The sequence below is a fragment of the Bufo gargarizans genome, chromosome 3 (genome assembly GCF_014858855.1).
Source record: "Bufo gargarizans isolate SCDJY-AF-19 chromosome 3, ASM1485885v1, whole genome shotgun sequence".
Lineage (NCBI taxonomy): Eukaryota > Metazoa > Chordata > Amphibia > Anura > Bufonidae > Bufo > Bufo gargarizans.
Window position 1 is genome coordinate 74,796,501 of NC_058082.1, and position 14,354 is coordinate 74,810,854.

Sequence of the window (14,354 nt, forward strand, 5' to 3'; positions counted from 1 at the left end):
CATAAGTGCCACATGGCCCCATTCTCGTGAATGGCAGGGCCCCAGTGGTCAGACCACCAATAAATCAGACACATCCGCTATCTCAATCTAAACCACAACAAGAAAAAACCCTTCTCCATTCCAAGAAATACAGACGTGGACAAAATTGTTGGTACCCTTTGGTCAATGAAAGAAAAAGTCACAATGGTCACAGAAATAACTTTAATCTGACAAAAGTAATAATAAATTAAAATTCTATAAATGTTAACCAATGAAAGTCAGACATTGTTTTTCAACCATGCTTCAACAGAATTATGTAAAAAAATAAACTCATGAAACAGGCATGGACAAAAATGATGGTACCCCTAACTTAATATTTTGTTGCGCAACCTTTTGAGGCAATCACTGCAATCAAACGCTTCCTGTAACTGTCAATGAGACATCTGCACCTCTCAGCAGGTATTTTGGCCCACTCCTCATGAGCAAACTGCTCCAGTTGTGTCCGGTTTGAAGGGTGCCTTTTCCAGACTGCATGTTTCAGCTCCTTCCAAAGATGCTCAATAGGATTGAGGTCAGGGCTCATAGAAGGCCACTTTAGAATAGTCCAATTTTTTCCTCTTAGCCATTCTTGGGTGTTTTTAGCGGTGTGTTTTGGGTCATTGTCCTGTTGCAAGACCCATGACCTGCGACTGAGACCAAGCTTTCTGACACTGGCTAGTACATTTCTCTCTAGAATTCCTTGATAGTCTTGAGATTTCATTGTACCCTGCACAGATTCAAGACACCCTGTGCCAGACGCAGCAAAGCAGCCCCAGAACATAACAGAGCCTCCTCCATGTTTCACAGTAGGGACAGTGTTCTTTTCTTGATATGCTTCATTTTTTCGTCTGTGAACATACAGCTGATGTGCCTTGGCAAAAACTTCGATTTTTGTCTCATCTGTCCACAGGACATTCTCCCAGAAGCTTTGTGGCTTGTCAACATGTAGTTTGGCATATTCCAGTCTTGCTTTTTTATGATTCGTTTTCAACAATGGTGTCCTCCTTGGTCGTCTCCCATGTAGTCCACTTTGGCTCAAACAACGACGGATGGTGCGATCTGACACTGATGTTCCTTGAGCATGAAGTTCACCTTGAATCTCTTTAGAAGTCTTTCTAGGCTCTTTTGTTACCATTCGGATTATCCGTCTCTTAGATTTGTCATCAATTTTCCTCCTGCGGCCACGTCCAGGGAGGTTGGCTACAGTCCCATGGATCTTAAACTTATGAATAATATGTGCAACTGTACTCACAGGAACATCTAGTTGCTTGGAGATGGTCTTATAGCCTTTACCTTTAACATGCTTGTCTATAATTTTCTTTCTGATCTCTTGAGACAGCTCTTTCCTTTGCTTCCTCTGGTCCATGTCGAGTGTGGTACACACCATATCACCAAACAACACAGTGATTACCTGGAGCCATATATATAGGCCCAATGGCTGATTACAAGGTTGTAGACACCTGTGATGCTAATTAGTGGACACACCTTGAATTAACATGTCCCTTTGGTCACATTATGTTCTGTGTTTTCTAGGGGTACCATCATTTTTGTCCATGCCTGTTTCATGAGTTTATTTTTTTACATAATTCTGTTGAAGCATGGTTGAAAAACAATGTCTGACTTTCATTGGTTAACATTTATAGAATTTTAATTTATTATTACTTTTGTCAGATTAAAGTTATTTCTGTGACCATTGTGACTTTTTCTTTCATTGACCAAAGGGTACCAACAATTTTGTCCACGTCTGTACATATTCCATTTCTACTACCTTTAACATAAGAGAATCCGGAGCTTCAAGGGGTGTACATGCGTCATCTGAGCCCACCAGTTCTGCTCCATGTACAATTATCTTCTGGCCTATGAACATTCGTCCTTTCTTCAGCAGAGACGTAAGAGCAGGGTCCAGAAGTGCCTTGATCCCATACCAGCCATCAGTCACCTCAATGATAGCAGACGTCTGCTTTGTATCACTGGTTTCATAGTTTCCCAGTGTAAGGATTTTAGAAATGCAAAGAACCAGTGTCTTAGCTGGCGTGTCATCTCTCTCCATTATCTTTTTGACAGCTGATCGTCGACATTTATCAATTTCCACATCGTATCTGAGAAGAAGACAATTTTACTGCAGGCAAATATGCAGTAACATCAGGTCCCTGCCTTAGTGTTCACTCTGGTCTCTGAGATATTTCACTTCCATAAGGGTTACTGTGGACTGGCTTGTCAACATCCATCTCTTTATCAAGTGGTAGTCACAAAGTCAAAACGAGAATGTATTACACATAAGGCCTCATGCACACGACGTATGTATTTTGCAGTCCGCACAGAATGCGGAATGCACATGGCCGGTATCCGTGTTTTGCGGATCCACAATTTGCAGACCACAAAAATGGCAACATCTGTGTGCATGAGCCCTTATGATTATGAGCCAAAACCAGGAGTGGCCCCTACCCCAGAGATAAGGTACAATGCAAAGATCTGCTCCTGTTCTGTGTTTTTCATCCTCACCTGGTTTTGGCTCACAGTCACTGATGGAAATCACTGACCAAATAACTGAAGTGTGGCCTTAGCCTGTACTGCACTGTATCTGATTCCAGCTTCACGTGTATCTAATAGCTTGTCTAGTAAAATGTGCATTGTGATTTATATGTTACACTCTGAATGAAAAGACTGTAGACGGTTGACTTAATTCATACCTGTACTTGAGCTGTAAGAGCACTCTGTCCGGTGTCAAGCATCTGCCAGCAAAGGTCATAGGGAACTTCACTTCCATGGCCGCCAGTTTCCACACAATCCATTGGTAGTGATTGTACACCCACTCTGGACCGATTAGCTTGGGATCTACCCCTGGAGTGTCACACAGGGCTCTGTAAGAAATGGGCATATCGTCATATAGTAGTGATGTATTCTGCTACAAATTACTAATCTAACCCAGGCAGTGATAATAAAGTGCCGATCATGTAAAGAATATACAGGTCCTTCTAAAAAAATTAGCATATTGTGATAAAGTTCATTATTTTCTGTAATGTACTGATAAACATTAGACTTTCATATATTTTAGATTCATTACACACAACTAAAGTAGTTCAAGCCTTTTATTGTTTTAATATTGATGATTTTGGCATACAGCTCATGAAAACCCAAATTTCCTATCTAAAAAAATTAGCATATTTCATCCGACCAATAAAAGAAAAATGTTTTTAATACAAAAAAAGTCAACCTTCAAATAATTATGTTCAGTTATGCACTCAATACTTGGTCGGGAATCCTTTTGCAGAAATCACTGCTTCAATGCGGCGTGGCATGGAGGCAATCAGCCGGTGGCACTGCTGAGGTGTTATGGAGGCCCAGGATGCTTCGATAGCGGCCTTAAGCTCATCCAGAGTGTTGGGTCTTGAGTCTCTCAACTTTCTCTTCCCAATATCCCACAGATTCTCTATGGGGTTCAGGTCAGGAGAGTTGGCAGGCCAATTGAGCACAGTAATACCATGGTCAGTAAACCATTTACCAGTGGTTTTGGCACTGTGAGCAGGTGCCAGGTCGTGCTGAAAAATGAAATCTTCATCTCCATAAAGCTTTTCAGCAGATGGAAGCATGAAGTGCTCCAAAATCTCCTGATAGCTAGCTGCATTGACCCTGCCCTTGATAAAACACAGTGGACCGACACCAGCAGCTGACATGGCACCCCAGACCATCACTGACTGTGGGTACTTGACACTGGACTTCAGGCATTTTGGCATTTCCCTCTCCCCAGTCTTCCTCCAGACTCTGGCACCTTGATTTCCGAATGACATGCAAAATTTGCTTTCATCCGAAAAAAGTACTTTGGACCTCTGAGCAACAGTCCAGTGCTGCTTCTCTGTAGCCCAGGTCAGGCGCTTCTGTCGCTGTTTCTGGTTCAAAAGTGGCTTGACCTGGGGAATGCGGCACCTGTAACCCATTTCCTGCACACGCCTGTATACGGTGGCTCTGGATGTTTCTACTCCAGACTCAGTCCACTGCTTCCGCAGGTCCCCCAAGGTCTGGAATCGGTCCTTCTCCACAATCTTCCTCAGGGTCCGGTCACCTCTTCTCGTTGTGCAGCGTTTTCTGCCACAATTTTTCCTTCCCACAGACTTCCCACTGAGGTGCCTTGATACAGCACTCTGGGAACAGCCTATTCGTTCAGAAATTTCTTTCTGTGTCTTACCCTCTTGCTTGAGGGTGTCAATGATGGCCTTCTGGACAGCAGTCAGGTCGGCAGTCTTACCCATGATTGCGGTTTTGAGTAATGAACCAGGCTGGGAGTTTTTAAAAGCCTCAGGAATCTTTTGCAGGTGTTTAGGGTTAATTAGTTGATTCAGATGATTAGGTTAATAGCTCGTTTAGAGAACCTTTTCATGATATGCTAATTTTATTAGATAGGAATTTTGGGTTTTCATGAGCTGTATGCCAAAATCATCAATATTCAAACAATAAAAGGCTTTAACTACTTCAGTTGGTGTGTAATGAATCTAAAATATATGAAAGTCTAATGTTTATCAGTACATTACAGAAAATAATGAACTTTATCACAATATGCAATTTTTTTTTAGAAGGACCTGTATATCGGTAACATTTGCATATGCATCACAGAGACTAGTGGCGCTACATACACAGAGATACTACTTAGGTCTTCCACACATGAGGTCTGCTGCAGATCACTTGTGCATAAAGTTCCTTCTGTGTTGACCAACGATTAGCTGAAATGTACTTCTACCACTTTCTTTAAAAAAAAGGTTCTTGGGCAGCTACAGCATTATACGGTATTGTGTTTAGATCATCACTCCTCAGCTGCTGCTCCCTTTTCAGGTTCTATGTGTGTTGTAGAGGAATAATGGACCCCCTACTATAAATTGTAAGGATCGTGGGATTCACCTTGCAGTAACCTGTATACATGCACTCAGCCTGCAGCCCTAATGTCTTTTAATGGTCACAGAATTCCTTGCAATACTTACAGTAATTTAGAACATGAGGTACATGCAGGCGAAACAATCCAGCTCAGAAATCACATGTATGCTCGGTTCAACTGAATATACATATGTTCTCAGTGGGGAATCAGCTGCTGTCAGACATTTCTCATGGTGGTTTATTGCAGAGCAAAGCATCGGTATTCTGGTTTCATTAAACTGATGACCTATACTCAGGTTAGGTTATCAAATTTCAGATCATTGAAGGTCACCCCCGTCGATCAGATGTTTGAAGGGGCTGGGGTGTTAGTGTGAGAGCGGTGTTCTCTTTAATGTATACCTGCATGCAGTCTACATTGTAGTGGAGGTGCAGTGTAATTACCCGGCACCACCACTTCCAGGAAGCTAGTATGCAGGTAACCGTGTAGGGGGTGCGACAGTCAGACCCCCAGTGATCTTATGTTGATGACCTATCCTGAGGCTAGGTCATCAATATCATGAAAACCAAAATGCCCTTTAAAATTCAACAAGCCCAAACTTCTATTGCCCGTCATCTGCCATACGAATGTCAGCCTAATATCAGATACACAATGGATGGTCAACAGGTCCTTGATAATAAAGGGGTGCTGCATTGGGCTGTCGGTGTGTTATGTCAGTTGTCAGCACTCATCAATTGTTGAGAAGAGCAACATGTGTTAAAGAGCAACACGAGTTAAAGGAAATCTGTCAGCTCCGAAACATCCCCCGAACTAGAATAATCGGTGTACAGTGTAAGTGACGTTGAGTCCGGGTATGTCTTCATACTCGCTTGCGTTCCGACGCGGTGCTCGGACAAACCAGCAGTAAAATCCATTGAGAGGACTCCTGAGCTCACACACATAATGGAGAGGACTCAAAAAGGAGTCCTCAATGCATCCTACTGCTGGCCGGGAAGCACAGCGTCAGAACGAACGTGATTATGAAGATGACAATTACATAACCAAACTCAGCGTCACTTACACTATACAGCTGATTGGAGCTGAAAGATTCCCTTTAGGGTACATTCACATCCGTATGTGTTTTGCAGATCCATGGATCCGCAAAACACGGACACCGGCAATGTGCGTTCCGCATTTTGCGGACCGCACATCGCTGGCACTATAATAGAAAATCCCTATTCTTGTCCGCAATTGCGGACAAGAATAGGACAAGTTCTTTTTTTGTTTGGGAACGGAATTGCGGGTCCGCATTTCCGGATCCGGACAGCACATCGTGTCGCCCCATAGAAATGAATGGGTCCGCAATTCCGTTCCGCAAAATGCGGAACAGTATTGCGGACGTGTGAATGGAGCCTTAATACGAGCTATTTTTCCAGGAGACATGCTCGATATACAGTAGTGACTTATCAGCACCTGTAGAACTCCTCTCTGCCAGCGGACAGTTTATCGGTGGGTACCAGCCAGCCGCCATCAGCTATCTGCACTCCGCCTTCGGACAGGAAACGTTCTCTTGTGAAATAATCCAGACAGTGGAATTCAAAGGTCCTCGCGGTTTCACTGTTAATTCCAATGTGATTCTTGATAACACCGCATCTGTACAACTAAAACAAGAGAAACCTAAGTGTCTGCTCTCATTATATAAAGACCGTACTTGGAGAATATTAACGGCTGGAATGCGAATAGCTAGAATTTGTCTCCTGAAGCCTATGTCAATGTCTATGTACTAAAAGGGGTCCTTCTGCAGAAGCAAGTAAATTGAGTGCAGATCGATGATATAGCAAGCTGATCTGTGCTCATTTACATGTTGCAATTATCGGGGGTGTTCATACTAATGACTGATTGTTCTCATGCACTCTCCATTTGTTCCGGTGGCACATCTGCTCACACAAGGCTCTGTGCTGCTGAAAAATTATCATTTTAGGTCGTCTTAAAAGAAGCAAATCAACAAAAGATGAGCGAATTATATAGTTTGTCATTTGACTGGACAGTGATTTTTCGGGTGATCATCCCCCTCTCTATAAACCCTACAAGTGTCACTGGCTACTGAACAGCCGCTATAGAAGTGATTAGATTAGAAGTTAACCCTTTCATGACCAGCCTAAAAAAGGCCTGAATGTCCAGGCAACTTTTCATGGTTTTGTGCACGTGGTGGTTTAGTGACCCTAACTTTTTTTTGATTTGCTTGACTAACAAAATAATTTTTGGGGATGTTTTTTGCTTGACACGTAGGACTTTTTACTAGCATCTTTTTTTAGGTTTAATTTTAGGAAAAACGCTAATTCTTATTAAAAAGCCTTTTTCTTAATTATAGCTTTTTATTTCTTAAATATTAAAACTGACATAAAATGAAATTATCCCCTACTTTGTGATGATCATTTTGATATATAACATGTATAGTTTTAAGTAAACGGGGCGACTATGGTGACGGTTTCCGTTAGCGGCAGCATTTTCTTATTTCAATTTTTTATAATTTAACCCCTTAACGTTTTTTTTGGGGTTTTTTTATTTTTCACTTCCCGCCTTTCCATAGTCCTAACTTTTTTATTTTTTCCTTCACATACCCTTATGAGGGCTTTTTGTTTGCAGGACAAGTTGTACTTTCTAATAGCACCATTTACTGTTACATACCATGTAGTAGAGAGTGGGAAAAAAAATTCCAAATGGGGTAGAATTGGGGAATTCGGATAAAGGTATTTTTTTTTTTTACACTCTACACTATGCAGTAAATTTGACCTGTTATCTTCATTCTCCAGGTCATGTTCCAATGATACCACACTTGTATAATTTTTCTTGCGTTTTAATACTGAAAAAAAATGAAAAATGAAAATGTGAACTCACCTGTAAAATCTCTTTCTCGCTTTATTCGTTGGGGGACACAGAACCGTCCGTGGGTATAGCTTGCTGCTGCCACTAGGAGGCGACACTAGGCTGAAAACTGTTAGCTCCTCCCCTGACAGCTATATCCCCTCCAGTCTGGAGAGAGCATATCAGTTTGTGCTCCAGCAGTAGGAGAAGCAGGATTAAACTAACAACCAACAAGAGCTGCAGACTGCCATAAGACCGAACCAAAACAAGGTCCCAACTGGCAAAACCTGGACCCCACTTGCCGTATAAAGAACATTGGGTGGGTCCTGTGTCCCCCAATGAATAAAGCGAGAAAGAGATTTTACAGGTGAGTTCACAAAAATCTCGTTTTCTGGCTCACATCATTGGGGGACACAGGACCGTGGGACGTCCTAAAGCAGTCCCCGGGGCGGGAAAAACAACCCCCAGAAACAAACTCCCTCATGGAAGTCACTACACTGCGGCCTGCAAGACTCTGTGGCCGAGAGCAGCATCCCCCGAGGCTAAAGAATGCACTCGATAAAATTTTGTGAAGGTGTGTAAGGAGGACCAATTCGCCGCCTTACACAATCGAGACGATAGAAGCGTGGTGAAGGTGCGCCCAAGACGCCCCGACCGCTCTGGTAGAGTGAGCCGTGATCCCAGAAGGAGGTGCCTTGTCCCTAGAGCGATAGGCCTCGGCAATGGCCGATCTAATCCACCTGGCAATAGTTACCTTGGTAGCCGCCAAAGCTCTACGAGGACATTCCGAGATTACGAACAGAGCGTCTGTGTGCCTAAAGGGGGCCATGACGGATAGGTAGATCTTCAAGGCCCGCACCACGTCCAGACGATGGAGAGAAACCTCCCGTAGATGAGAAGGCTTAGGGCAAAACGAGGGCAGAACAATGTCCTCGTTAATGTGAAATGCGGATACTACCTTTGGTAGAAAAGACTGCACTGGGCGGAGCACCACCTTATCTTGATAGAACACCAAAAAGGGCTCTCTGCAGGAATGCCGCCAGTTCCGAAACCCTTCGAATAGATGTGATAGCCACCAAAAACGCCACTTTCCAGGAAAGCAAACGAAGGGAGACCTCTCTCAGAGGTTCGAATGGAGCGGCCTGGAGCGAAACCAGAACTAGGTTCAGGTCCCAAGAGTGCAACGGCGGCTGATAGGGAGGCACGGTGTGAGGCAACTCTTGTATGAAGGTTTTGATCGGACCTAAGACGGCAAGTGTATGCTGGAAAAAAATGGATAGGGCTGAGACCTGCCCCTTTAGGGAACTAAGAGCCAGACCCAGTTCTAATACGGACTGAAGAAACGCCAGGAACTTAGGAAGGGAAAACCTCCTGGGAGGAAGACCACGTTCCTCACAGAAGCGTAGGAAGGACTTCCAAGTCCGATAGTAAATCTTGGAAGAGGAGGGCTTCCTAGCCCTAATCATAGTCCGAATGACCGCATCAGAAAAACCCCTTTGTTTTAACAAGAAGGTTTCAACAGCCATGCCGTTAAACGTAGTGTATCTTCTGATGGAAGACTGGGCCCTGGGAGAGCAGGTCGGCCCTGAGAGGAAGGGGCCACGGTGCATCCCAGAAGAAGAATGAGCTCTGAGTACCAAGATAGTCGAGGCCTGGATGCCCTCCATTCTGATTCTGCGCAGGATCCGAGGCAGGAGTGGTAAGGGTGGGAACACGTAAAAGGAACGAAAAACTGTCCCATGGTGCCACGAGAGCGTCCATGTCGTACTCCACCGGGACTCTTGCGCGAGACAAAAAGCACGGGAGCTTGTGATTGAGCCTGGACGCCATCAAGTCTACTTCCAGACGTCCCCACCGGAGACATAGAGCCTCGAACACCTCCTGATGGAGAGACCACTCCCCCGGGTCCACCATCGTCCGGCTGAGAAAGTCTGCCGTTCAATTGTCCACTCCCGGAATGTAGACTGCCGAAATCACCGAAACATGGGCTTCCGCCCACTGTAGAATCTTCAGGGAGGCTCCTGCATCACTGCACTGCTGTGAGTCCCTCCTTGGTGGTTAATATAGTTAATATAGGCCACCGCCGTGCATTGTCCGACTGTACTCTGACCGGACGACCCTGCAAGAGGAGAGTCCAATGGCGAAGGGAGAGGTAGATGGCCCGGAGTTCCAGGATGTTGATGGGCAGTTTGGACTCTGATGGAGACCAAACGCCCTGGACCGTCCGGGTGGCGAAGACCCCGCCCCAGCCGTGGAGGCTGGCGTCTGTTGCAATGACAGTCCACGTCACTGGGAGAAAGGACTTCCCTGAAGACAGGTGCGCAGTCATATGCCCATTTATTAACCCTTGTACAAAGGAAAAGCAGTTGTCCATAGCAACCAAATTCCAGCTTAAATTGTTTTCATTGCTATCAGCAACTACGCCGCTGTTTCTTTGTACAAGGTTTGAGAAATCTCCCCTATGACAAAATTTTATTGAAATTTGCTGTAAAAAAAAAAAAGTACCTACATAATTGGTATCGGTGAGTACTTAAATAAAAGTATCGGTACTCAATCTTAAAAAAATGGTATCGGGACATCCCTAGTACTCACTGCTCATCTCCAGTAAATTCTAACTTCCTTTTCCAACTACCAAATGAACCAAATGAAATGTTGGCAAATTACCTCCTCCACTGCAGAGAACGTATGTCCAATATACTCTCATAGTGAAAACAACCACAATATTAGATCAGTATCGCACCTTTGCGTCAATTTCTAGCTCAACAAACAACATTTCACAGTTTTATTGCATCATCTGGACAGAATAACATAGCAGGCAGCAGTTCCATACCTCGGCCTGAGTATATACGGTCGGTTGCCTCTCTTCGACCGCCGTTACCAGATCAATTCTTTTGGCAGATGAGGTTTTTTGTAGGTATAAAGATCCAGGTTGTGGCTTAATCTTCTGTCTTTGTTTCTTTCGTATTCTCATCTCTTGCATATCTCTGGCACAGCAGATATTTTCTACCAAATTGGAGAAATCTGGCCCTGAACAAAACAAGATCAGTCCAATGTTAAAACCCAAATGTCACTCCATGAAAAGCATGTATGGCATATAAGTCTCCTCATGTTGATTAAGGCGCTCTTTCTACAAGAAGAGTACTCTCTGCTCTGCACTGATGAGGGGCAATCACCCTGAAACAGCTGTCTGCAGATGAGGTGCTGGCTTATTTATTATCCAAGTCATGTCTCAAGGCCTATTTAAAGGGTCGAACATTGACTTATAGGATAGCTGCCTTACATCTGGTGGCTTTAGAGGCAGAGCTTGTTAAGAGCTCATTTGCATACCTTTCTTCCCAGAAGTCCAGAGGAGCATGTATGGCCTATAACTCTCCTCACGCCGATTAAGGCACTCTCTCCCCAAGGAGAGTTAGAACCCCCATATCCATGAAAAGTTAATCACTCTAAAATATGCAACCTCACAGATCCCGACTGCAAATAGCAAACCCATTTCTTTTAAGTCAATGACTACCTGATTCATCCTTCTGTGATGCCCCGACTTCCATACGACTCTTACTTAGAAGACCTCTGCTGTAATCCTGGTCTTGTCTTGGAGAGTTAACCATTTGATTACCTGAAGATACGTGGGGGTCCTTCTTAAAAGGGGTTACAAATGAGGTTGTTACAGTTTTCGACGCGTTGTCTCGATCATTTCTACAATCGGCTGAAATGTGTGCTGAACTGCCTGGTAAAGAGCTTCTGGAACCAATCAATTTGGAATGAGCATAGCTGGGAGGAGCATGCATAGTTTCCGGGGTAGCCTCTTTTCCTTTTGAGAAACTGCAAAAGAAATTAATTGTTTGCCAAAAAAATTGCTACCAACCATAGGTAACTACTCACAGCACAGACACCAGGAACGCACAAACGCCTACTCAAGCTTTTTTTATGATATCCCATTCTAAGTCCATAGTATGGAGTTGGTTCCCCCTTTTGCCGATAAAACAGCTTTCATTCTGGGAATTCTTTCTACAAGAGTTTAGAGTGTGGAAATGTTTGACCATTCATTAGCCATAGATGTTGGAGGTGAGACCTGGCTTGCAATCTGCATTATAGTTCATCTGGAGGGTGTTGAAAAGAGCTGAGGTCATGACTCATTCTTCCACTCACCCAACCATGCCTTTATGGAGCTTGCGTTGTTCGCCGGGGCACAGGAAACAAGAAAGGATCTTCCCAAAATGGCTTGGTATTTAAAATTTCCCTACACTTAAAGAGACCTGGCCAACCCTGTAAAACAACCCCATAGCATTATTCCTCCCCCACCAAACTTTACAGTTGGCACAATTAAGTCAGGCTGGTAATGTTATCCTGGCAGTCGCTAATTCCAGACTTGTCCATCAGACTGACAGAACACGTTTTCACTGCTCCAGAGTCCAGTGGTGGCATGCTTTTTACCACTCCATCAGATGCCTGGCATTGGGCAGCTGCTCGGCCATGGAAACCCCAGCTCCCAGCTCAGTTATTGTGCTGATGTTAATGGCGGAGGGGGTTTGGACTTTGCAGTTATTGATTCAGCAGAGCCTCGGTGACTTTTATAGAAACAAAACGTTAAGATTCCAGTCCGTTGTTATCAGGATTTGCCGCAGCGATTCCCAAGAGTGAAGTGGGCACAATTCACAGTTCAGTCAATGCGTTATATGGGACCGCCCGTTCCCTATCCAATCAGGAGAAAACCTCTTCAAGCTCAACTCATCCAATTTCAGATATATAGGCAAAACATCAGGTCCCACTACTACTATTTTCTTCCAGATGTTCCTGTGGGATATCAGGAAATACGCTGATAGTGATACACTGTATTCCACTACTAATACCACTCATATGGTTGTACTCACAAGTGTAGTTATGCAGGCACATCACACAAAATCAGAGGCTTCGCTTTCTTTCTTTTTCTCTCTTCAACAATGCTGTATAAAATATTTAAACCGCTCCAACAGTGAAGCTCCGCTTTAAAAACCAGTATAAAATTGGGTTTATTATACTCACAAACATAAAACGGTAACAGGCAATGTAATAAAACAATCCAACGATCCTGCCCGACCCGGGTTCCGCTCCAAGCTTCATCAGGGGCGTGTGCCTGCACAACTACGCTTGTGAGTACAACCATATGAGTGGCATTAGTAGTGGAATACAGTGCTTCACTATCAGCGTATTTTCTGATATCCCACAGGAACATCTGGAGGAAAATAGTAGTAGTGGGACCTGATGTTTCGCCTATAAATAGCTGAAATTGGATGAGTTGAGCTTGAAGAGGTTTTCTCCTGATAGGATAGGGAACGCGCGGTCCCATATAACTCATTGGTGACTTTTATGCCTCAGCACTCAGCGACCCTGCTCTATAACTTTACATGACCGAGTGGTTGTGGTTCCTAAACGCTTTCACTTTGCAATAATACCACTCACAGCTGATGGTGAAATATCTAGGAGGGAAATCATTTCACAAGCTGACTTCTTGCAGCAGTGTTATCCTATTACAGGACCACTCTGGACCTCTTTAGAACGAGACATTTTTTCACAAATGTTGTGAAGGCTGACGACAAGGCTAGGGGCTGGATTTTATACACCTGTGGCAATGGGACTGAATCAAACAGCGGAAATCAATACTTTTCCCCATACAGTGCATTTTGCTGTAACAAACTTTTTTAGTAAGTGACATGATTGGTTATCATTGTGACCGGGTAATTGAGACCTGATCTTATCAGATTCCAATTATGTCCGCAGGACCAGAGGCCTATGGGGGGGGGCTTGGCCTAGGAGCAGAGGAGTTGCTCCCACACAGGCTGGCCACAGCACTGGTTGCCACGTGGTACTCTACTAAATAAACTTGGAACCTACTTAAAATAGATCACATGAAATAACAAGTGGGCTTATAAAGTGTAATCAAAACTTAAATTAGAAAGCTTCTGTTAATTATTTTTTTGTTAGCAGCAATAGATTGCTGTAAAAATTGATGTCTTTTTTTCTCCATTTGATATGTATACCAAAGGCTGTTACAGCCCACTCCATGGGTTGGCTCTGATGTGGGAGACAATCCAGGTAAAAGCTCCATTTGTTGCCAGACCTGACATAAATGTATCTTATTGCTGCAATTTCCAGGAAATGCTATCAAAAATGTACAGAGCGTTATCCTGAAGTCCTTTTATTAAAGTGGTTCTAAGCTTTGAAACAGCGTGAGTGCGGATATCCCTTTCATATCAAACCATGTACAAAGACACCGCAGTAATCCGCCGCCAACTCCTACCTGATAACTGCAGCAGATGTGGATCGAGAACATTAAGCTTACCTGGCAGGATCAGATGATAATGGTTGTAAGGAAGTCTTGTAGAGAAACTTCCTTCTGTCCTTTAGGCGCTCTGTAAAGAGAACAGTAGATTAAAGTAAACGGGGATATGAAAGGAGAGCAGAAACTGCATGCAATAAACCACATTGGTATAAAAGCAGCAGACGAGCGCACACAGGAAAATGTGCATGCTGTGAGTAATATAATAATAAAATAAAAAAATCTGGACGCTGCATTTTATTTTTTACTGCACAAAAACTAACATAAGAAATAGAGCAATAAAATAGTAAAATAACGTAAAGAGGTCTCGTCAGACAT

The 14,354-nt window shown here is 43.7% G+C and overlaps 1 protein-coding gene across 1 annotated transcript in view; it reads right to left on the reverse strand.

Annotated features, from left to right (window-relative positions):
• The window catches only part of BRCA2 (BRCA2 DNA repair associated), a 56,777-nt gene that overhangs the window by 17,054 nt on the left and 25,369 nt on the right, over positions 1-14,354 (reverse strand). Inside the window, 6 exon segments of the mRNA XM_044284022.1 lie at positions 1,787-2,117; positions 2,709-2,879; positions 6,332-6,519; positions 10,554-10,750; positions 11,235-11,542; positions 14,040-14,109. Of these exon segments, the coding sequence (XP_044139957.1) occupies positions 1,787-2,117; positions 2,709-2,879; positions 6,332-6,519; positions 10,554-10,750; positions 11,235-11,542; positions 14,040-14,109 (1,265 nt within the window).